Genomic DNA, 20,703 nt, shown 5'->3' with positions numbered 1-20,703 from the left:
CAACAACGACTCTTCTATCACAGCCCACACGCGCAATCTAGGAATTACGCAAGTGTTCATGGCAGAAGTGTGTGCTCTTCACAAAGGACTTCAGGAAGCAAAACGCCTCAACATCAAGAATCTAAGTATTGAAGGTGACAATCTAATGGTTATTAACTCAGTCAAAAGAACTTGGAGCATCCCGTGGAAACTTCATAACATCATCAAAGATATCAAGGATACTCTCACTTTTTTCGACAATTGGGAAATAAAGCACATTTACCGAGAAGCTAACCGAACAACATACTGAATCGCAAATGTTGGTCACTTAATTAGCAACACAATGTTGGTCCCCAATTACTTTCCATTTTAGACAGTGATCGTGCGGAGGGCTCCTAATATATTATTCTTATTTAAAAAAAAAGAAAAAAAAAACTCTTTCCCACAGTGCTGGTATTCCAAATTCCAATATCGTACTCCAATTCCATTAGTCCATTTCAAAAACTCGCAAGTCGCAACGGTCGTCCTCGTCCCCTTTCATATACCTAAAATCTTCTCCTTAACTATCTTTTGATTGTACCTACAAATGGCGAAATCTCACGGAAATGCTCAAAACCCCATTGAATTAGAAGAAGATGACTATACTGAAATGGAAGATTCCGATTACGATGAATTTGATTCAGATGATTCTGAAGAAGACCCTTCCTACATTCATGCTCTTGATAAAGCTCAATCCAATTTCATCAATCTATCAGTCAATTCAAGGTCGAATTCTGGGTGAATTCCCTCCTTTATAATCATTTATTTAGGGTTTTGGTCAGAATTCAATTTTACAGGTACTTCAGATGATATAACAATTTTCAAACCTTTTCGAGTTGCAGAGATGATGATGAGATCTCAGTTACGGAGGAAACGAGTGCGCCGAAGCTTGGAATCAAAGATATTAAGGATCTTGAGGAAATTCAGAAAGTTATTGACGGTAAGCAATTTGAAATGTTTAGGGTATCACTGTTCGTATTCAATTTTCGGTTTTAAGATTTAAAAATCATATGATATATTTCGTATGTTGTATAATGAGCTTACAATTAGTCCGATATTAATCATGTTGAAACAAAAAATGAACATGCCCGTAATAAAGTTGTTAATTGTTATATTGGCAGGTGGGCTGGTAGAGAAATTGAAGGTGGAACAATGTAAGGTGTATTTGAGGAAACATGGGTTGAGATTGACTGGGAAGAAAGACACCCTTATTCAAAGAATTAAGGAGCATTCAGAGTAATGTTGCATGTGTTCATTGACCATTTGTAACAAATTTTTGCAGCTGTGTTATTTTCCTTTACAATGTGTTGAAATTTATTGAGATGTTTCTGTTTTTGCTTGGATTTGATTATCAGGATTCTAAATGGGGGAGGAGAAAAAAAGTACCCACCATCAAGCTTTGTGTTGAACTGCAAGGGTAAGTGGATGCTTTTGAATTTCATTTACTGAGCATCATTGGGATCATGTTGAATTTAGCTAGCTAGGGTCGAAACATTAACAGGGTCAAGTAAATACTTAGTCAATTCGTCCTGAGTACGAAAACATCTAAAAAGATCATGTTTAGCGTTTATGTAGACGCTATTACTATAAGCAAAACTCTAGTGTGCCCTATGATTTTGATGTGCAACAATGTAGCTTTATTTTTCCTGCTTCTGTAAATATTTTGCAATACTTTAATTTGATTGTTAGGGGGCGATTTGTGCAGGTGATGCCTGTATGGGGGACATTGTGATGTTTGAACAAACTGTTTATGAAGGGTAATTTTCCTTTTGGCTTTGCAATGTTGTTGTGTTTTCTTCTGAAAATCCTTTTACTTTTTGTATGTACTGTCGTTAGATTCTTTGAATCTTGCTTCAACCATGGAATTGCTCGTTGCAGGTTCAGTATCGTCTCAAGGAGTGCTACTGGCCCTCCATGCGGTAAAAGAATAGTTGCTGGTCGTATTGTGAAAGAAAGTTATGGTGCTGCCAAGCAGCAGCATACATTTACTGTTAGTTCTAAATCCATGCTTAGCATACTATTTCTTATTTCACTATGCTGTATGTACCTACCTGCTGCATGGTGAGAAAATGAACTGGGAATATACTCTGCCGAATTGACAATCATTGAATTTTCCGTGCAACATCACTGCACATTTACACTCCAAAGTCCAAACCCTATTTAGCTCATAATACTGTATCCATTATGTTCCCCTAATGGGATCAAGTAGCCTTAAAATGGATATTACTTGTAAATGGTGGATAATCTGAGAATAGCATAAAATACTTGTGCCCTGTAGGAAACTTTTAACGGACTCTCTAATTTAGGCTTTGTTTGGTACATTTTTACTTAAGGAAGGGAAGGGAAAAAGAAAGGGAAAAAGGAAAAGAATGGAAAGAAAATTTATTTTTCGTTGTTTGTTTTGATGGAAGGAATTGAGGGTAAAAGAAAGGAAAATTATTTAACAACTTTTAAATTTTTTTCCCTTCCAAATTCCCCCACTTTTGGGAGGAAAGGAGATTGAAAATTTTGTCAGTGATGTTTTCCTTCCATTTCCCTTATTTTCCCATCAAATCCCATAAGATTTTTTGGAACCAAATATAGGAAACTATATTTTTCTTTTCCTTCCCATTCCTTTCTTCCAAACAAAGCGTTAGTGCTGAATTCATGACACATATTAGTAAACATACTATACAACTTCCCAAGTCTATCCAAGGGATAAATTACACCCCTGAAACTTGGAATATCATCAAATTGACCTGCTGTATAATACCCCGACCTAACTGGTGGTTTAACACTATTGACTTCAGGAAAGATCTTTGTGGGCAGGGTGACCAACCTAATTGACTCCCTTTAAACAAAACCAACAGAAAATCATCATCGACCATCGACGGAATACACTGACCCTTAAAAAAGAGCAACACTTTCTCATGACAGAAAAGCGACCTCGAACGAGCAACACTTTGAATTTTTATGGTTGACCATCTTCAATTGCCAAAATCTTTCTTTGCTTCATTATCATTTGTTATGGAAGCAAAAATGCTTGCAGACCTTTTATGCTGAACACCTTTCTATTGTCAGGTTGAAGTTTTATGGAGTAAAGGCCAAAAACCACTGCCTCCACTTCATCCCCTTCTAATTAAGGGCAGAAACCTCTACAGATTAAACACATTGAGGCAGGTGGGCAACTAACGCACTGTGTTGACACTTCCCATTCTGAATTTTTATGCGTAGATCAGTAGATGTTAATTACTTAGAAAATTGCTGGAATTGTCTGTCTACTGCAGAGATGGGAAGACGAATCTGAAAGACAGCGAGTTTTGAACGAAAAGCACAGCAGGGGTAATGCAGCTCGCTCAAATAGAGAAGTCCGAATTCAGAAAAAGATATCCAGGAAGGAACTCAAAGGCACCAGGTACATTGATTATGACTTGTTTCTGAATTCTTAATGTTGAAATATAATATAAGCACAGAGATGAGAGTTGGCCGGTTCAATTTCACTTAGAAAGTTGGTATTACTCTTCTGCAGAAATGCAACAGATCATATCTCCAACCATGATTCAAGAAATGTAGAAAGCAAGGCTCAGAAGAAACAAACAGTGGTAAAGAAAACACAACAGCAGCAGCAGCAGCAGCAGCAGCAAATTAAAGTAGATAAAGAGAATTTATATGCAGGGTTACCTATGTTACAGCCATCCCAGCAGAATAAACCAAGCATGCCACCTTCTGATTTACACCGAGTGCCAACTTCACGAGTGTGCTTTGCATTCAAAGATCAAAATTCATCTCTATCTCACCATGGCCCTCCACAACTTCAGCATAGCAGACCACAGTTACAACAACATTCAAGACAACAGTATTATATGGAGTACAACAAGAATTCTGTTCAACCACCTAACTCATTCCAGCAGAAAGCATCAAGCACATCAACCTGCAACTTCAGTCAGAGGCCAATGTCACGTTTTTCTGAAAATGAGAGCTTCATAACTTCTGCCCACTATATTATGGCGTTATCAAATAATTATCAGCACCCTCAGCACGGTCAAAATCATCAGCAGCAGCTGTGTCGTCACTATCCTAAAGGCAGGTGCTACTATGGTACTCGCTGCAAGTTTTTGCACGTGTCTGATAGGAACTAATGTTGAATTTACTGGAACTATGATAAATTGTATCTGGTATGAAATTCGGCTTGAGTTACATTTTGATGGGATTCCTCTCCCTACATTTTGATATATCAACTGAATGTTTCCAACTTTCAAAGAAAAGAGTTACTGTGTAAAGCATGACCAAGTTTTTCTGTAAATATTTCAACCATAACCAACTTGAACTAGAAGCTTATATTATGCTTCTTCTAGGTATGACAATACTATATTGCAGTGAATTTACAGTACATGGTTCTATGTAGTAGGCCGCGCTAATTCGGTTTAGGCATCAAGTCAGGCCAAGCCAGGGAGAGGTCCTGAATAAAATATTTCAGGACCAGGCTGTGCCAGGCCTAAACTAAAGTATTATATGAGTTGCATAACTTGTTCTAGATCAGTTCATTGTTAAATAAATGAACATAAACGAGCATATAGTAAAATGGTGCGAACCGACCCGTGAAAAGTTTTGACACTCAAGCTAGTGTAGGACAAAAGATGATGGTCCCCATATTTCCTATATACTGTACCTCATCAAAACCAATTCCATCTTAATTTACAAAGTTCTCTCTTTTCCAACTTCTCAAGTTTATCATCAACCATCAATATCAGGTATGTGCTCAAATTTAAATTTTGATTTAAATTTTATGAAAAAGAGCTGGAGATTAAACTCCATTTTTTACTGGTAGCAATCTGTGTCTAAATTTATCATTTCATAGTTCATTTACGCGTTAATTTTAATTACTACAAGTAATTATTTATGGTGAGTAGTGCCTGGTTGCCTGCTTTATATTACTGGCAATTTATGAATTGTAGTCAAAACACTCAAAAACAATGATTAATTTTAATCATTTCTTGAAAATGAAAGTAAAGAAGCAAGAACAACTGAACAAGTCCTGAGATCAGTTTCTATATTTAACAACAGAATCAATCTGGATGACTTTATTACATCAGGTAAGAGCTATGTTTACTACTATAATAAGGTATTACTCCCTTTTTTTGACTAATTAATAGTCACATATATTTATATTAGGATATCAGGGAAAAATTGTCATCTTCTCTAATATAGTGACAAAGAGATGATACAAACAGCCTGAATATTTGGAAATTTGGAGGGGTTTTTTTCCCTGTAAAATTATCTGATGATCTTAGTTAGGGTAGGGGGGCTGAGACCATGTGACAACCAATTCTGCTAAAACACTTCAAGTTTCAAGGATCCTGTTGGAATATCTTGGAGTACTGATTTTTTTAATAAGAGAGAATAGTGTAAGCATAGCTCACATTGATTTCCAGGTTATATTATATGTAACCTGTTGATTACAAAACCGGTTTATGTTAGTCTTTGCATAAAAAACTGAGATGTACTGAGCTCCAAAATTGTGTGATGAAAAGTTGAAAACCGATTTCTTTGCAGAGTAGATGGCAAGCGAGCCCGTTAATGTAAATGAGTATCAAGAATTGGCTCGTCGAGCTCTTCCCAAGATGTATTATGATTTTTATGCTGCAGGAGCTGAAGATGAGCACACATTAAGGGAAAATGTTAAAGCATTCTCCAGAATCAGGTACTGTTAAACTTGATATTTCAAGTGGCAGTAGTTTGATTTATATATCCATTTAATCATCTAATATCTTTACAGTATCTGTCCAAGGATTCTCATAGATGTGAGACAAATTGATCTTTCCACCAGTATCTTGGGCCATCATATCTCCGCCCCAATATTGATTGCTCCAACTGCTTATCATAAGCTGGCACATTCTGAAGGTAGCCTCTCTTTTTTCCGCATGGTATTGTTGTAAAACAAATTAATTTTGAACAATTGTTCTTGGTGCCAACTGTAGGAGAAATAGCAACGGCTAAAGCTGCTGCTGCGTGCAAAACAATTATGGTACTGTCGTTTAGTTCTAACTCCACCTTGGAAGAGGTTTCTGCCTCCTGTAATGCTGTGCGGTTCTTTCAATTATATGTAAGTAATTTTTCTTAAGTTACAGCCGTTTATTAGCATCCTCTGCTGAAAGATTGTATGAAATGGGAAGACAATGTCTTATATGGCACCATTTCATGAGCAGGTGTTTAAAAATAGACAACTATCAGCTTGGCTAGTTCAGAGAGCTGAAAAAAGTGGATACAAGGCTATTGTTCTAACTGTTGACACCCCTAAACTCGGTCGAAGGGAAGCAGATATAAAGAACAAGTAAGATGGTGTTGGATAGTATTTCTCAATTTTGTTTTGTTTTCTCCACTCGGAACAGAACATCACAATCATCTACTGTCTCTATCTGTTGCAGAATGATTGCACCTCAGGTCAAGAATTTGGAGGGTTTTATGTCAACTGAAGTTGTCAATGTAAGTAAAAGGATACCTTTTTACCTTTTCTAAATTCATAGTCATATTCAACGAACTCCAGATTCAATTTAGCGAGTGAACAAGATGAATTTATTCATACTTGGTAGGCTTTTTCTTCGGAACTCCCTGATAGAGTGCATTTTTATATGCTGCAGGACAAGGGTTCGGGTCCTCAAGCTTTTGCAAATAGTTATTATGACTCTTCTTTCTCATGGAAGGTATTAAGAAGCTGTACGTTGTTTCTTAGTTCTATTAATTGCGTTGTGTATGTTTAGTAAATTATTAAATGAAGGTTCTCATGCATTTTTCTTACTCTTCTGACTTCTGCAATATAATTAGTATTAGCATCTGTAAAATGTAAATGGGAACTCTAATTACTACTTTGGTAGTCCATCTTACAGATCAAACTAGTGAATTTGCACTAAAAATCGTGTATAGAACATGACTACAAAAAAGGTTGAGCTCATCCTGACTGTTGTTTCATTTTCTCTCAGCTGGTGATCACTAATTTTGTTCTGTCTTTTGGTAGGATTTAAATTGGCTGAAATCTATTACGAAGCTTCCAATCTTAATCAAGGGTGTGCTTACACATGAAGATGGTAACATCAAGCTCCGAGTTGTTTAGTTGGATGCTATTTCATTTTTCTGTATAATACTGGTCAAAACTAGAATTGAATCACTTAAGGAAAACAACCGAAATTAGTTTTCTACTACAGAAAAATTAGTGATATGTTTCCTGGCGATACAAAAGTTTGAAAGACTTGATGAACTCATATGGCAGCAACAAGAGCGGTGGAACTTGGAGTGGATGGAATCATAGTTTCGAATCATGGAGCTAGACAGCTTGATTATGCCCCAGCCACGATTTCTGTTCTTGAAGAGGTTAATTTTCTCCCACTCCATCTTCACCTGTCTCTTTCTACAGGACTTTCAATTGTATTTGCACTTACATTTGGTGGTTACATAGGGGTTGCTAATCATAACTGAACTAATTCCAAATTTAATGACCTAGTTTACATACTTGTGACATTTTATTCTGTTTAGAACTGTACTATACAAACTCCCTGTGTTTCGGGTTGCTTAAGTTCCATTGTTTCCCTGTATGACTGACTTTGCAATGTCTGTGGAATGGCCATAGGGAAATACAAACTTTTTGGTGTTATATAAGTTAAGCAATGGAACCTTGGTGTTATATAAGTTAAGCAATGGAACCAATTAGTTAAGCACTGAAACCAATTAGTTAAGCACTGGAACTAGTTAGTTAAGCATGGCTAATTAGTTATGCAATCAAAGTGGTCTTATCGGTAAGGCGGTCTTACACAAAAGTTGCCAATATAGAAAAAAAAACTTGATGCATTTGTAAATCTGACATTGCAGGTAGTTCATGCTGTTGGAGGTAAGGTTCCTGTTCTTCTTGATGGAGGAGTGAGGCGGGGAACAGACATCTTCAAGGCTTTGGCACTTGGTGCACGCGCTGTTCTTGTAAGATTATCTAATTTTAGTTACAATTTTGATAATTTAGCAGTAGCTCACACGACGAATATGAATTGTTTGTTAATTGTTATTGACTCTTTTCCAATGATTCACAAAATACATTCTTTCATTAGCTTAATTGTACTATTAATTGTAGGTTGGAAGTATCAGAGTTTGAGATGGTTACAGGGTGTTTGACTTGGTTTTGTTACTGATGTTTCCAGATTGGGAGACCTGTAATATATGGACTGGCGGCCAAGGGAGAAAACGGCGTAAAACAAGTCATCGGAATGTTAAAGGATGAACTGGAGCTCACTCTAGCTCTCACTGGCTGCTCAAGCATAAAGGATATCACAAGGAACCATGTCAGAACTGACAATGAAACACACCGGTCTCTACTCTAATAAGTTCTTCTGAGTTCTGAACTGCATTTTGTTAAGAATTGTTACAACACTAAATCATTCCTTGCTAGATGATTATCCACAACCTGTTAAATGAACTGAAGAAATAAAGAGAAGTTTGCTCTATGGGAAAACTTTTAGGGGATGGAGGGAATACTCACTAATAACTACTCTTTTAGAAAGAATTGTTACCCCTCCCATTTTAAGTTGTTTTACAAAGATTGTTTTACCTATGAAGATTTTGTAAAGTAATGTAAGTAGACATGTCAAATGGGTGGGTGGGTGGGTCGGTCGGTCAGGTCATGTGATAAAAAAAAATTACTTTTTGGTTCGGGTTAATTTGGGTCGGTCATTTTCGGACTCGGGTTTACAAATGCTTGTTCAAGACCCAAAATTCTCGAAGAATCGAATTTGAACTGATGATTCATGATTCATATGATGTTGAGGTCGACCCAACGGGTTGAGAGATTTTTAAATGCGTATTATATTTTAATTCATTTGTGTAATAAATATACTACTTACAAAATATGCGCACAACTTAACAAAATTTTGTACACAAGTTCATATTTAGTCAAATTCAACCATAAAATAGTGTATAAATCAAATCAAAATCATATTACACCCAATAATAGTAACAACAACGTCCTTATTATGTTTAAAGTTGCTCATAATCCCATTTATTACTATGCATATAACAATTTTCAATCAGTCGGGTCAAAAACGAATTCGGTTGGATTTTGCCCATTACTTTTCGGGTTGTTCGGGTTAGGATAGAATCGGTTTTGGTCATAAAAGTATTCAAGACCCAATATTTTCGGATTGGGTCGATTTTTGACAGGTCTAAGTGTAAGTAATCGAATGTTGTAAGTCATATACAGATGCAGGTGATGTATGCATCAATACTTTTTTTTTTGAATGTCTATATCAATTTCTATATAAAAACTACATTATGTAAAATGTAAAGTCAATCTAGAAATTTTAGGTGGACACCAAATTTCTCAAAAGTTGACTTATATGTAAAAAATGTTTATTTCTTATAACACTTTCTTATCAAACCGTTTTGAGCAACTATATTCAAGGATTGCGATAATTAAAAAAAAAATCTACTAAAGTATTATATGGGTCAATAACTTTTTTTTAATAGGTAAGATGAAGGAACCCACCTGAGGGGTGAGATAAAGGATATCCCACCACAGGGATATGAGGTGGGAAGCAATACCACACCACCTTTTGATCTTAATAAGTCAAACAAAAAGTATGGCTATATTTCTAACATAAAATAATTTTCATATATACAACCGACCAGGTGACACCAATTCAACTTTCCCTTTAATAACAATTTACATTGACAAAAAAAAAAAAAAAACTGAAAAATCCTCCTCAACAGGTTATTGTTGAATACTTGAATCCTCCTTGGAGTCGGAAGAGGTTGGCGAGGTGGCAAACTGTGAGGTCTTTCCTCACACATAACCGGGGCAGCGACCGTAGCATTTCGTTTAGCAAAAGAGTACCATTTCCTTAAAAAAAAAAGTATAATTTCTTTTCTAAAAAAAAATTACCATTTCGTTTTAAAAAATTACAATTTCTTTCAAAAAAAAAAAAAATATCACAGCACTGGATTTTTACTTCCTCAAGTCGGAACCCTAGGCTAGGTTAACTCAAACCTCTGAGAAAAAAAGTTTAACTCAAACTCTCAGCACTCTCAGCATCGTTCATTGCACACCCCCAAATTTCTTTCCCTCCCAAAATTCCCCCAAAATATTCTCTGTCCAATTTCCCTAGTTCATCAAATTGTTCATCGGTAAAATGGAATTAGGGTTTACTCAAGAACAGGTTCGGAACATCTGCATCCTTGCACATGTCGACCATGGAAAAACTACGCTTGCTGATCATCTAATTGCATCTTCTCCGGATGGACTGTTGCACCCTAAACAAGCAGGTAAGATTAGATACATGGATTTTTTAGATGAAGAACAGCGTAGAGCAATTACCATGAAAAGTTCTTCTATTTCTATCAAGTACAAAGAATATTCAATTAATTTGATTGATTCTCCTGGTCATATGGATTTCTGTAGTGAAGTTTCGACCGCCGCTCGATTGAGCGACGGCGCACTAGTTTTGGTTGATGCAGTTGAGGGTGTTCATATTCAAACTCATGCTGTTTTGAGGCAAGCTTGGGTTGAGAAGCTTACGCCTTGTTTGGTGTTAAATAAGATTGATAGGTTAATCTGTGAATTGAAGTTGACTCCCATGGAAGCTTATAATAGATTGTTGACCATAGTTCATGAAGTAAATAGTATAGTGAGTGCATATAAATCAGAGAAGTATTTGTCAGATGTTGATTCTATACTTGCCGTGTCATCCAGTGAAATGGGGGTTGATGAGATTCATCAGTTAATTGAGGATGATGAGGAAGAAATGTTTCAACCTCAAAAGGGTAATGTAGCTTTTGTTTGTGCTTTAGATGGATGGGGTTTTACTGTAGGAGAGTTTGCCGAGTTTTATGCGCAACAGTTTAAATTAAAAACAGCAGCGATGAAGAAGGCTTTATGGGGTCCTTGGTATTGTCACCCTAAAACAGGGAAGATAGTGGGCAAAAAAGCATTGGGTGAAGGAAGCACAGTTCCACCTATGTTTGTTAACTGTGTCCTTAAACCATTGTGGCAGGTTTATCAAGGGGTTCTTGAGCCTGATGGTGATAAGGGGGTGATAGAGAAAGTGATGAAGAGGTTTGGGTTACAAGTGCCAGACCGTGAAAAGAACAACAAGGATCCAAAAATTGTTCTTCAAGCTATCTTGAGTCGTTGGCTTCCACTATCGAAAGCCATCTTGTCCATGGTTGTTAGATGTATGCCGGACCCCGTTGCTGCTCAATCATATCGAGTCTCTCGTTTGCTTCCAAGGAGAGAAGTTGTGGATGAGGTAGCAAAGTCTGAGGTGTTTTTAGACGCTGAGTATGTGAGGAAGTGTGTGGAAACTTGTGCTTTTAGTTCTGAAGCACCTACTGTTGCTTTTGTTTCTAAAATGTTTGCTATCCCTAAGAAGATGATTCCCCAAAGGGGTCCAAATGGGGAGATCGTGAATGATTTCACTGATGAAAATGGGACAGAGTCAGATGAATGTTTTCTTGCATTTGCTAGAATCTTTAGTGGTACCCTTACTGCTGGGCAGAAAATCTATGTACTTTCAGCTTTATATGATCCACTAAAAGGAGAAGCAACACAGAAGCATCTGCAGGAAGCGGAATTGCAGTCACTGTATCTGATGATGGGCCAGGGTTTAGTGCCTGTAGAATCTGTCAGGGCTGGAAATGTGGTAGCTATACGAGGATTGGGGCATCATATCTTAAAAAGTGCTACACTTTCCTCGACTAAGAACTGTTGGCCTTTCTCGAGTTTGATGTTTCAAGTTTCACCAATGCTAAAAGTTGCCATAGAGCCCTCTGATCCAGCAGATATGGGTGCACTTATGAAAGGCTTGAGGCTTCTGAATCGTGCTGATCCTTTTGTGGAGGTTTCAGTCTCGTCTAGGGGAGAACATGTGGTTGCTGCTGCAGGAGAGGTGCATCTTGAGAGATGCATAAAGGATTTGAAGGAAAGATTTGCCAAGGTGAGCTTGGAAGTGTCTCCACCTCTCGTCTCCTATAAAGAGACAATTGAGGGTGAAGGATCTAATCCATTAGATGATTTGAAAGTACTATCAGTAAATACTGATTATGTTGAAAAGACAACTGCTAATGGAAGGTGCACTGTTAGAGTACAAGTCATGAAGCTTCCAAATGCACTTACAAAGTTGCTTAATGAAAATTCTGACACACTTGGGGAAATTATTAGTGGTAAACTTGGTCAGACTTATAAGAAGTTGGTGTCCCAGATAGGTTCTGCTGCTGAAGATGATGAGCCTCTTGAAGCATTCAGGAAACGCATAAGGGATGCTGTGGAAAGCGATATTGTTTCTGGAATTGCGGAAGACGACACTGATAAGATTCAAAAGTGTAAATTTTTGTGGGATCAGCTTCTAGAGAGGATTTGGGCTCTGGGTCCTGGACAGGTTGGCCCTAATATGCTTATTACCCCAGATTCTATAGGAAAAAGTACCGAGGATTCCATAATTGTCCCTGGATTCTCCCACGTGTCTGCTAAACTTGGTTTTGTAGATGATACCAGTTCTCATAGTGTCGAGGAGGCAAATGATACTCTTTATGCTGAAGCTGCCAGTCTGGCAAGTAGTGTGGTGTCTGGTTTCCAAATTGCAACTGCAGCTGGTCCTTTATGTGATGAGCCTATGTGGGGTTTGGCATTTATTGTCGAGGCTTACATTTCCCCAGCATCCATTCAATCAGGCGAGTCTGAAAATTCTCTACAGCTAATGGAGCAATATGGAATGTTCACTGGTCAGGTGATGACTGCAGTAAAAGAGGCTTGCAGAGCTGCTGTACTTCAGAAAAAACCGCGTCTTGTTGAAGCAATGTACTTTTGTGAGCTGAACACCCCAGTTGATTATTTGGGACCCATGTATGGTGTGCTTTCTCGTAGGAGAGCCCGAGTAGTGAAGGAAGAAATGCAGGAAAGCTCTCCCTTGTTCACTGTGCATGCTTACTTGCCGGTTTCTGAAAGCTTTGGGTTCGCTGATGAGCTTAGGAAATGGACTTCTGGGTCATCAAGTGCGCTTCTTGTTCTTAGTCACTGGGAACAGCTTATGGAGGATCCTTTCTTTGTTCCTAAGACAGAGGAAGAGATTGAGGAGTTTGGAGATGGTTCTAGTGTCCTTCACAATACACCCAGAAAGCTCATTGATGCTGTGAGGCGGAGAAAAGGACTCCCTGTAGAGGAAAAAGTTGTTCAGCATGCAACCAAGCAGAGGACCCTGGCTCGTAAGGTGTAGAACATGCTGCTTTTGTAGTGTCAGCGCTTATAGAAGAGAAGGGCTTAGTTATTTTGTTTTTCCAACTACTCCAATTTAATGATGGATCCCCTCATTTTGTTATATACGAGTATAATTAGAGAGAAACGAGTTAAGGAAGTGTATTTAGTAATCTCTATTAGTATTTCGTTTATGTAAAAAGATCTCTTCAGATAACTTACATAATCTCTATTACAAATCCTTTGTTTACTTTGGTGTTCCTAATCATCCACTTATTTTTGTTCGATCTCTATGGAATTTCAGCCGCCTTCATATAGAGTGATTGATTTTTTCTTTATTTTATACTGCTTTTCTTTTATATATATCTGTGTACTGTTTAAAGAATTGCCCTGTAAGTTGAGTGCGCTTGTCTGTACTCATCTGATGGTGCAGAAAGGAGTGTCTCATCTGCGTAGTTTACAAGACGGAGGAGTTGGAAATCAGGATAGTGATGCCATGACATTGGGTTTGCTAGGAGCCCCTGGAGCTTTTAAGTGGGAAGGGCTTAATTGTACATTGAGTCCCCTGGCCTCTAATAAAAGGCCGTCCCAGGTTTGTATCTGCTATGGAGTATTTGCCGTTTTCTCCTGGAGATGAATCAAGAGGCAGCTTTGAAGAAATTATTGAGAGGTAATTGCTCATTCTCCTTTAGTTTGGAAGCTTGAGTGGTCTTATCAGGATAAACTTATTAATCTACAATAAATTGTTACAACAGTGTATTGTCAAGATCTCGCGAAATCAAAGTTAGCAAGTATGATAACTCAGCAGATGTTGCAGAGCAACATTGGTTGCAATCACTTGATAAAGCTATGACTGTACAGTGGCTTTGCTTTACACCCCCATCAACAGTTGATGATGTTGAAACTGTTGGTTCCAGGCTTCTTCTACGAGCACTTATGCACAGGTATTATATAATCAGTTTTAGCATACTTCAGAAATGAGATGTCATTTCTCGTATAATGAACTACATGATTATTTTCTTGCTGCTTCTATCCCTTTTTTCTTTGGTAACGGCAGGGTTAAGAATTAATGCTTGGCAATGCTTACTCGCTTAGGTCTTTATGCTTTGCATAATTTGACTGGATAAAGACAAGAAATGTAACTTTGGGGTAGGGAAGCGTGGGTATGATAATATGCCAGTGTGAGGCATGGGTAAAGCATTAAAGTTACGTACATTTTTTTTATAAGCTAAGGCGCAGGTATAGCATGGTTTTAGGTTCAAGCAAGAAAGACGGTGTAGGCTAAAAACCCCAGCCTAAAGCTAAAGAAGGAATCCAAAAACTCCTTCCTACTGGATGAATAGCTTTAGATGACGTCATTCTGTAAACTAAGTTATACCAGCCCACAGGGTACATCGAAGATCCATTTCTCATTCCGTCCATTTGGATATATCCAAATTGTTAGAAAACCTAGGCTTGTGAGTGTCCATATGAAGCTCAAAAGCGCTTTCACAATGCGTCAGAATTTTTTGGAGGTTTCACAGATAGTTTGCTGTATGGAGATTTTTTTTTTTTCGGACTTAGCCGATGAACAACTGATGTTCCCTCGATTCTTGCTTTTTGCGTCTAATCAAGGTAATTCCAATTCACTGACTCTTTAGAGTAAGGAATGGATCACATTTTGGGCCTTTTATGATCCATTCAACCAGCCTGAAAGATGAGAGACAGGCCTGACGCAAGGAGATTTTGTGCAGAAAGGCGGATTAGGTCTAATAATTGAGACTTTTTTGACAGACCCTTACGTTTTTTGTTTAAAAAAAAAGTACCTGAATACTTTTTATTCCCAGAAGGAATTGGGTGATTGATAACCTGCCAATCTGACAATCATATTTCTGCCATTGTTATGTTTGTTTGGTCTTCAACATTTGTTGTGTTCGTACTTTGACAAGTCAGTTTTTTACTTTTGCATGTCTACTTTCATTGCGTCAATATGAAAATCTAATTAAATATTTTTTATAGAGGTCTCCACTCCCCTGCCCCTGTTGGATTTTCATTGCTGGCTGATTATTGTTTTCTCCCTCCAGTAACATACTCTTCCGAGAATTTACTTTAATATCCATGTGGAGGGTGCCAGCAATGCCCATAGGTGCTCATAAACTGCTTAGTTTTCTTGCTGAACCCTTGAAGCAACCCACTGAAAATCTTCTAGCTTTTGAGGATCATGATGTTTCCGACTACCTGAAGGAGTTCAGTGATTGGGTATGCATCATTGAAATACTGTTCAATTTTCTGACTCATTTATGTCTTCTTAATCTGACCCCGTAGGATATCATAATTAGATTGCATATCTCTGAGGGTTTTTTTTTTCCCTGAATCAGAGTGAGTACTACTCCTGTGATGCAACATACCGCAACTGGCTTCAATATGAACTGGAGAATGCGGAGGTTTCTCCCAGTAAGCTATCTGTGGAAGAAAAACAGAAAGTCATTGTAGCGGCACAAGAGGCACTCAACTCTTCACTGTCACTCCTACTGAGTGAGTATTATTTTATGAAATAGGAAGGGCTGCTTTTTTTAAGCTTGTTTGCTTTTAGACATAGAGTAAATTACCATTACCATTTTGCAACTGGCTCTAATAGAACATGCTGTACTTTTTTTACAGGGAAGGAAAATCCTTGGTTGGTTCCAGGTGAAAATCAAATTTATGACACAACAGAACCTGTGGTCCTTGAATTGCACGCTACAGCGATATTGTGTTTGCCTTCTGGTGAATGCATGTGTCCGGATGCCACCTTATGTGCCACATTGATGAGTGCCCTCTACTCTTCGGTGACGGAGGAAGTTGTGTTAAATCGATAATTGACGGTAAACCCTTAAATTCAGGAAAGTTGGCTACAAATTAATTCAAACTATTGTGTTCTGCAGAAAAATTAATCCCTAGATAGAGATCTAACTAGGAATTATTTGAAAATAATCCACACTTGGGGTTATGTTTGTTTTTATAAAAATATTAATCTGGTGCTTGTAGTAACCTTCTGTCTTATAAGCAATAATTTAGGAAATTTGAGATCAATGCTAGTATTAACTTTTGATTTGTCCCTTCTCCATATAGAAGTTATTCTTACATGTCTTATTATGATTACAACATCTTTCTAAAGCTCATTTGATTGCGAAGCATCGTAAACAGAAGTTTTACAGATCATCATTTTTTGCATTTTCTTGAATTCTGACCAATATATATTGCCAGGTCGATGTGAAGGTTTCTTCTAGGAATAATTTCTGTGTTGAGGTTATCCTTCGCTGCTTGGCAGTTCAAGGCGATGGATTAGGGCCTCATGAACTGAATGATGGTGGTATCCTTGCCAGTGTAATGGCAGCGGGCTTTAAAGGTAGAAATTTTTCAATAGCATCAGTATGATATGGTACTCTCACTTTGGCAGTTGTGCTTTGGCTTAAACTTATGGTTATGCATTATATTGTTCAATGAGTCTAAAGAGTTTGGTATGTGGTTTTAACATAACTGTAGATTTTTTATACTCTATTTTATTTCTAACTCACGCTTGTTCAATGAGTCTAAAGAGTTTGGTATGTGGTTTTAACATAACTGTAGATTTTTTATACTCTATTTTATTTCTAACTCACGCATATCAGACTCACCTTTGTCTTCTTTTGTGAATATTGATTCGGATTAGGGTGCCTGGAATTGTATTTGTAGACAATATGTGTTACATATACTATTACGGCAATACCCTTAGGTAAACACCATCACTTCTGAAAGCTTGAAAGTTGAGGAAAATTTTCTATAATTATGCACTGCTTGACAGAATGATAGTTTCTTTATCTTGATCTCATGTCTGAAGAGTTTTTTGAGTGGCCATCAGTAAAAAGACAAGAACTGAGTGAGTTGTGCAGCATAGTTATGAAGCGAAATAACTTTGATGATACTGTGAGATTTTGCTACTTATTAATCGTTTAGAGTTGAATGGACATGAAAATATTAAATTTGAGTTACCTCAATTTATCTCTTGCTGTGTAGTGGTACTGTATCAGTATGGTTGCAAGATGAAAGTTTCAACAAAACTGAGTACACAGACATTAATCTACCCTTGGTAATAATGTGATGCTAGTAATTAATTGAGTACACCTCTGTGAGTGAGAAATTTATCATGTTCCTAAAGTATGTCTTGTACTGTACTACTGTGTTGCATTATTGGAATTAGGATATTGTGGTAAGTCTGTAAGTGTAGCGACATTTACATGCTTGCTGAGTTGGTTTGGGTGGGTATAAAGAGAGAAGATGCTGTGTGTAATGCCTTTTTAGTGATTGTTTGGTGCATTTGATTGAATGGAAACACTTGCATCTTTTTCGGAGTGGTTTCTTCTAGTTTCGAAATCTAATAATTCTGAGTGACCTTTCGCGACTGGGAACGTTGATCACTTGTCTCTTTTAGAGATTCGATTTAATTGCTTCAAGTTTTACCAATTCTAATCAGTTGTACCTGTTGCTTCTTACACCAATAGCACTCTTTAATCCAATTATACTATAAGAAAGATCGTTAATCAACCAATCAAATTAGTTGTATTATTTTTTAGTCCCCTGCTTTACTATCTGAATGAAGGGATAAAAAAATATACTGGTTAACGGTTATTGACAAATTGGAGATTATATAATGCAGGTGAAATTTCTCGATTTCAAGCTGGTGTGACAAAGGAGATTTCACGACTGGATGCTTGGTATTCTAATGCTGACGGCTCCGTGAAAGATCAAGCTGCATACATTGTGCGTGGTCTTTGTCGCAGGTGTTGTCTTCCAGAACTGATTTTACGCTGCATGCAGGTAAGTGTGTTCTGTAAACAATGGATTTTTTGATGAAGATCCTAGTTTAAATGCTCTGTTATTTGCATTGTTGTAAGGGTAAATGCGTCAATAGATGCTGAATTCCGCTTGTGATTACTTTTGCAGATGTCTGTTTCATTGGTGGAGTTGATTGAGGTTCCTGAGAGGCATGAAGAGTTGATTGAGCTTGTTGCGTGTCCGGAAACAGGATTTATTCGTTTATTCAGTCAACAGCAACTGCAGGTACACCATTTACCCTATAAAGCGTCATGTAATTACATCTTATTAAGCGTATATTATAGTAATCACTGTTGTATATCACGTTTAGTGCTGCTGACTGAAGTCATCTTTATTTGATCCAGGAATTTTTGCTGTTTGAGAGAGAGTATTCAATATGCGCAATGGAGCTTCAGGAAGAACGCTCTATGAGCGCCCATGAACAGCTGTACCAGTATTGATTTGTATTTTTTTAAGTTGTACTGAAATAATACCTTTTTCTTTAATGACAATAATGCATTTGCTGTCAAAAGAAAAATTATTATCTATGTAGATAGTAAATTGTTGTGTGTGTTATAGGTCACAGGTTCGAATCCCTCCACCGACATGTGTTATAGGCCTTTGCTGGAGCAGGGAGGGGGAGGGCCTATCCTTAGAATTACACAGAAGCTCAAGCTAATTCCTATACCCCCTTAACCTATCAGGGACAGTAACCAAAAAGTAAAGGACCATTTAGTGAGACATTTGATATAGCCCTCTGATATCCTAAGATCTCACATATAAGTCCCCAATGGAACTTTTTTGTACTTAGATCTAATCATTTGGTAGTTACATAGGGGCTGCTAATCATAACTGATCGAACTAATTCCAAATTTGATGACCTAGATTTACATACTTGTGACATTTTATGCTGTTTAGAACTGTACTATACAAACCCCCTGTGTTTCGGGTTGCTTAAGTTCCATTGTTTCCCAAATCTGATATTGCAGGTGGTTGATGCTGTTGGAGGTAAGGTTCCTGTTCTCCTTGATGGAGGAGTGAGGCGGGGAACAAATATCTTCAAGGCTTTGGCACTTGGTGCACGCGTTGTTCTTGTAAGATTATCTAATTTTAATTACAATTTTGATTCATGTCATCAGTAATTTAGCAGTACCTCACACGACAAATATGAATTGTTTGTTAATTGTTATTCACACAATGCATTCTTTCATTAGCTTAATTGTACTATTAATTGTAGGTTGGAAGTTTCAGAGTTTGACATGGTTACAGGGTGTTTACTTGCTTTTCTTACTGATATTTCCAGATTGGGAGACCTGTAATGTATGGACTGGCGGCCAAGGGAGAAAACGGCGTAAAAAAAGTCATCGGAATGTTAAAGGATGAACTGGAGCTCACTCTAGCTCTCGCTGGCTGCTCAACCATAAAGGATATCACAAGGAACCGTGTCAGAACTGACAATGAAACACACCGGTCTCTACTCTAACTTCTTCTCAACTGCATTTTGTTAAGGATTGTTGCAACACTAAGTCAGTCCTTGTCCGCATCCTGATTCCAGAGCGTAAAAAACCAACTAAACCGAAGATTCCAGAGCGTTGCTTCTCTCAATTTTACAACTCCCGTCAAACCAGTAAAAGTGAACATTAGGAGACCCTCTTCACGAGAACTCCTTGTCTGTCTGTCTGTCTAAACTGTTTGGTTTGTTCCATTGTGTGAACTAATGGAGGCGGTATCACATTTTATTGAGTACAGAGTAGCATTCACTGTTAATGGTTTTGGTTGAGAAGATTCGCATTCTTGGTTGCATGTTTCAAATGAGCTTTTGTTATTAATGTTATTGTGACTGAGAAGACACAGAGAGATTGGTTTAGGGATTGATTTTTCCGTTATACAGAGTAGCTACCATTATCGAGAATCTGTGTGTAGAAGCTGCTGGGAGAATGTTATGGTTGCCCGCTTTGGTGAGCAAGCAAGTGATAAGTCTGACAGCATATGAATACAGCAATATGATTGGCTGATTAGTGCCTTAGTAGTTAGTGAGGTGATGCTGGAGTTGAGAAATAGGTAAATTCTGCAGTTGGTTACTTTGCTTGCTTTTTTTTGATGAGAAACTTAGCTGCAGTAATCTGTTAATATCTAACCAAAGTTCAAGTTCAGCTTATTCTGTTGGTGTATTGAGTCCCTGACAGTATTGCAACATGGTATTTTGCCAGGCAAGTTTTTCTAGCTTCTGGATTTTTAAGATTACGGAAAGGATGGTTTTGCGCAACTATTCAGAACCTGGCAATCGACAGACTACATAGTCGTATGCTTCATACATTTGATCAGTAGACTGTTAGTTCGCGTTCATCACTCTGATTTTTGTGATGGTGCTGATAGCTGAGCTGATCTATTGTAAATCCCTCGAGTTGCTGCAGATTTTGCAACTTTTTGTTGTCAAACTAAGTACAGAAGAAGATGTTGCAAAAGGTCTTGCGCGCACTAGGTGCACAATAAATTTATTGTACACCAAAATAACTTTTACCCATTTTTTTGTAACTTTAACATAGTTTGGATTAACTTTTATATTCATAAGAAAACACGTTGATAGATAAACATTTTAAATAGTTAAATGATTAATTTTATACATTATTAATGATTTTGAAGAAATAAGTTTTATTAAAATGAAAAAACTTATC

General features: G+C 37.5%; 4 protein-coding genes across 12 annotated transcripts; all 4 read left to right on the top strand.

The window, feature by feature from the left end:
* Nucleotides 1-441: 441 nt before the first annotated feature.
* LOC110804266 (zinc finger CCCH domain-containing protein 62) lies at nucleotides 442-4,314 on the top strand. Its single transcript, XM_022009839.2, has 9 exons — nucleotides 442-744; nucleotides 861-958; nucleotides 1,140-1,254; nucleotides 1,374-1,435; nucleotides 1,724-1,775; nucleotides 1,897-2,008; nucleotides 3,079-3,177; nucleotides 3,285-3,412; nucleotides 3,527-4,314. Exons 1-9 carry the CDS (start codon nucleotides 566-568, stop codon nucleotides 4,134-4,136), a joined length of 1,455 nt encoding a protein of 484 aa, XP_021865531.1. The 5' UTR covers nucleotides 442-565; the 3' UTR covers nucleotides 4,137-4,314.
* Nucleotides 4,315-4,596: 282 nt separating this feature from the next.
* Nucleotides 4,597-8,591, top strand: LOC110804254 (peroxisomal (S)-2-hydroxyacid oxidase GLO4). Of its 4 annotated transcripts, none has more exons than XM_022009831.2 (11): nucleotides 4,597-4,748; nucleotides 5,556-5,698; nucleotides 5,774-5,898; nucleotides 5,976-6,100; nucleotides 6,204-6,328; nucleotides 6,423-6,480; nucleotides 6,636-6,698; nucleotides 7,010-7,079; nucleotides 7,262-7,362; nucleotides 7,858-7,962; nucleotides 8,178-8,591. In XM_022009831.2, the coding sequence occupies exons 2-11, from the start codon at nucleotides 5,556-5,558 to the stop codon at nucleotides 8,355-8,357; spliced, it is 1,095 nt and encodes a 364-aa protein (XP_021865523.1). In that variant the 5' UTR covers nucleotides 4,597-4,748; the 3' UTR covers nucleotides 8,358-8,591. The 4 variants fall into 4 exon arrangements, with proteins under 4 accessions (XP_021865523.1, XP_021865516.1, XP_056684842.1 ...); XM_022009824.2 differs by having other exon boundaries at nucleotides 4,602-4,748; nucleotides 5,551-5,698; XM_056828864.1 differs by lacking the exon at nucleotides 4,597-4,748 and adding an exon at nucleotides 5,058-5,090.
* Nucleotides 8,592-10,008: 1,417 nt separating this feature from the next.
* LOC110804244 (uncharacterized) lies at nucleotides 10,009-13,466 on the top strand. Its single transcript, XM_022009806.2, has one exon. It carries the CDS (start codon nucleotides 10,161-10,163, stop codon nucleotides 13,236-13,238), a length of 3,078 nt encoding a protein of 1,025 aa, XP_021865498.1. The 5' UTR covers nucleotides 10,009-10,160; the 3' UTR covers nucleotides 13,239-13,466.
* LOC110804248 (nuclear pore complex protein NUP107) lies at nucleotides 10,164-20,660 on the top strand. Of its 6 annotated transcripts, none has more exons than XM_056828884.1 (9): nucleotides 15,921-16,059; nucleotides 16,442-16,583; nucleotides 17,871-18,031; nucleotides 18,158-18,274; nucleotides 18,394-18,482; nucleotides 18,608-18,748; nucleotides 19,018-19,122; nucleotides 19,332-20,089; nucleotides 20,239-20,660. In XM_056828884.1, the coding sequence occupies exons 2-6, from the start codon at nucleotides 16,565-16,567 to the stop codon at nucleotides 18,705-18,707; spliced, it is 486 nt and encodes a 161-aa protein (XP_056684862.1). In that variant the 5' UTR covers nucleotides 15,921-16,059; nucleotides 16,442-16,564; the 3' UTR covers nucleotides 18,708-18,748; nucleotides 19,018-19,122; nucleotides 19,332-20,089; nucleotides 20,239-20,660. The 6 variants fall into 6 exon arrangements, with proteins under 6 accessions (XP_056684855.1, XP_056684862.1, XP_056684865.1 ...); XM_056828887.1 differs by having other exon boundaries at nucleotides 18,608-19,122; nucleotides 19,332-19,498; nucleotides 19,920-20,089; XM_056828877.1 differs by lacking the exons at nucleotides 17,871-18,031; nucleotides 18,158-18,274; nucleotides 18,394-18,482; ... (2 more) ...; nucleotides 19,332-20,089; nucleotides 20,239-20,660 and adding exons at nucleotides 10,164-10,293; nucleotides 13,650-13,886; nucleotides 13,972-14,160; ... (1 more) ...; nucleotides 15,574-15,730; nucleotides 17,055-17,683 and having other exon boundaries at nucleotides 15,857-16,059.
* Nucleotides 20,661-20,703: the final 43 nt, after the last annotated feature.

Source organism: Spinacia oleracea, chromosome 1 (genome assembly GCF_020520425.1).
Source record: "Spinacia oleracea cultivar Varoflay chromosome 1, BTI_SOV_V1, whole genome shotgun sequence".
Taxonomy (NCBI): Eukaryota; Viridiplantae; Streptophyta; class Magnoliopsida; order Caryophyllales; family Amaranthaceae; genus Spinacia; species Spinacia oleracea.
Note: the sequence above shows the minus strand (reverse complement) of the source record. Positions and strands in the feature narration are given on the sequence as shown.

What these genes read in the sequence shown, in the direction of transcription:
- LOC110804244 (XM_022009806.2), top strand. Translation starts at nt 10,161, where the DNA reads ATGGAATTAGGGTTTACTCAAGAACAGGTTCGGAACATCTGCATCCTT.
- LOC110804266 (XM_022009839.2), top strand. Translation starts at nt 566, where the DNA reads ATGGCGAAATCTCACGGAAATGCTCAAAACCCCATTGAATTAGAAGAA. An exon ending in CTTTGTGTTGAACTGCAAGG is followed by an intron (nt 1,436 to 1,723) that starts GTAAGTGGATGC and finishes CGATTTGTGCAG; the next exon opens with GTGATGCCTGTATGGGGGAC. An exon ending in GATTAAACACATTGAGGCAG is followed by an intron (nt 3,178 to 3,284) that starts GTGGGCAACTAA and finishes TGTCTACTGCAG; the next exon opens with AGATGGGAAGACGAATCTGA.
- LOC110804248 (XM_056828877.1), top strand. Translation starts at nt 13,822, where the DNA reads ATGGAGTATTTGCCGTTTTCTCCTGGAGATGAATCAAGAGGCAGCTTT. An exon ending in CTACGAGCACTTATGCACAG is followed by an intron (nt 14,161 to 15,279) that starts GTATTATATAAT and finishes TTCTCCCTCCAG; the next exon opens with TAACATACTCTTCCGAGAAT. An exon ending in TTCACTGTCACTCCTACTGA is followed by an intron (nt 15,731 to 15,856) that starts GTGAGTATTATT and finishes CTTTTTTTACAG; the next exon opens with GGAAGGAAAATCCTTGGTTG.
- LOC110804254 (XM_056828864.1), top strand. An exon ending in ACTCTTCTTTCTCATGGAAG is followed by an intron (nt 6,699 to 7,009) that starts GTATTAAGAAGC and finishes GTCTTTTGGTAG; the next exon opens with GATTTAAATTGGCTGAAATC. An exon ending in CGATTTCTGTTCTTGAAGAG is followed by an intron (nt 7,363 to 7,857) that starts GTTAATTTTCTC and finishes CTGACATTGCAG; the next exon opens with GTAGTTCATGCTGTTGGAGG.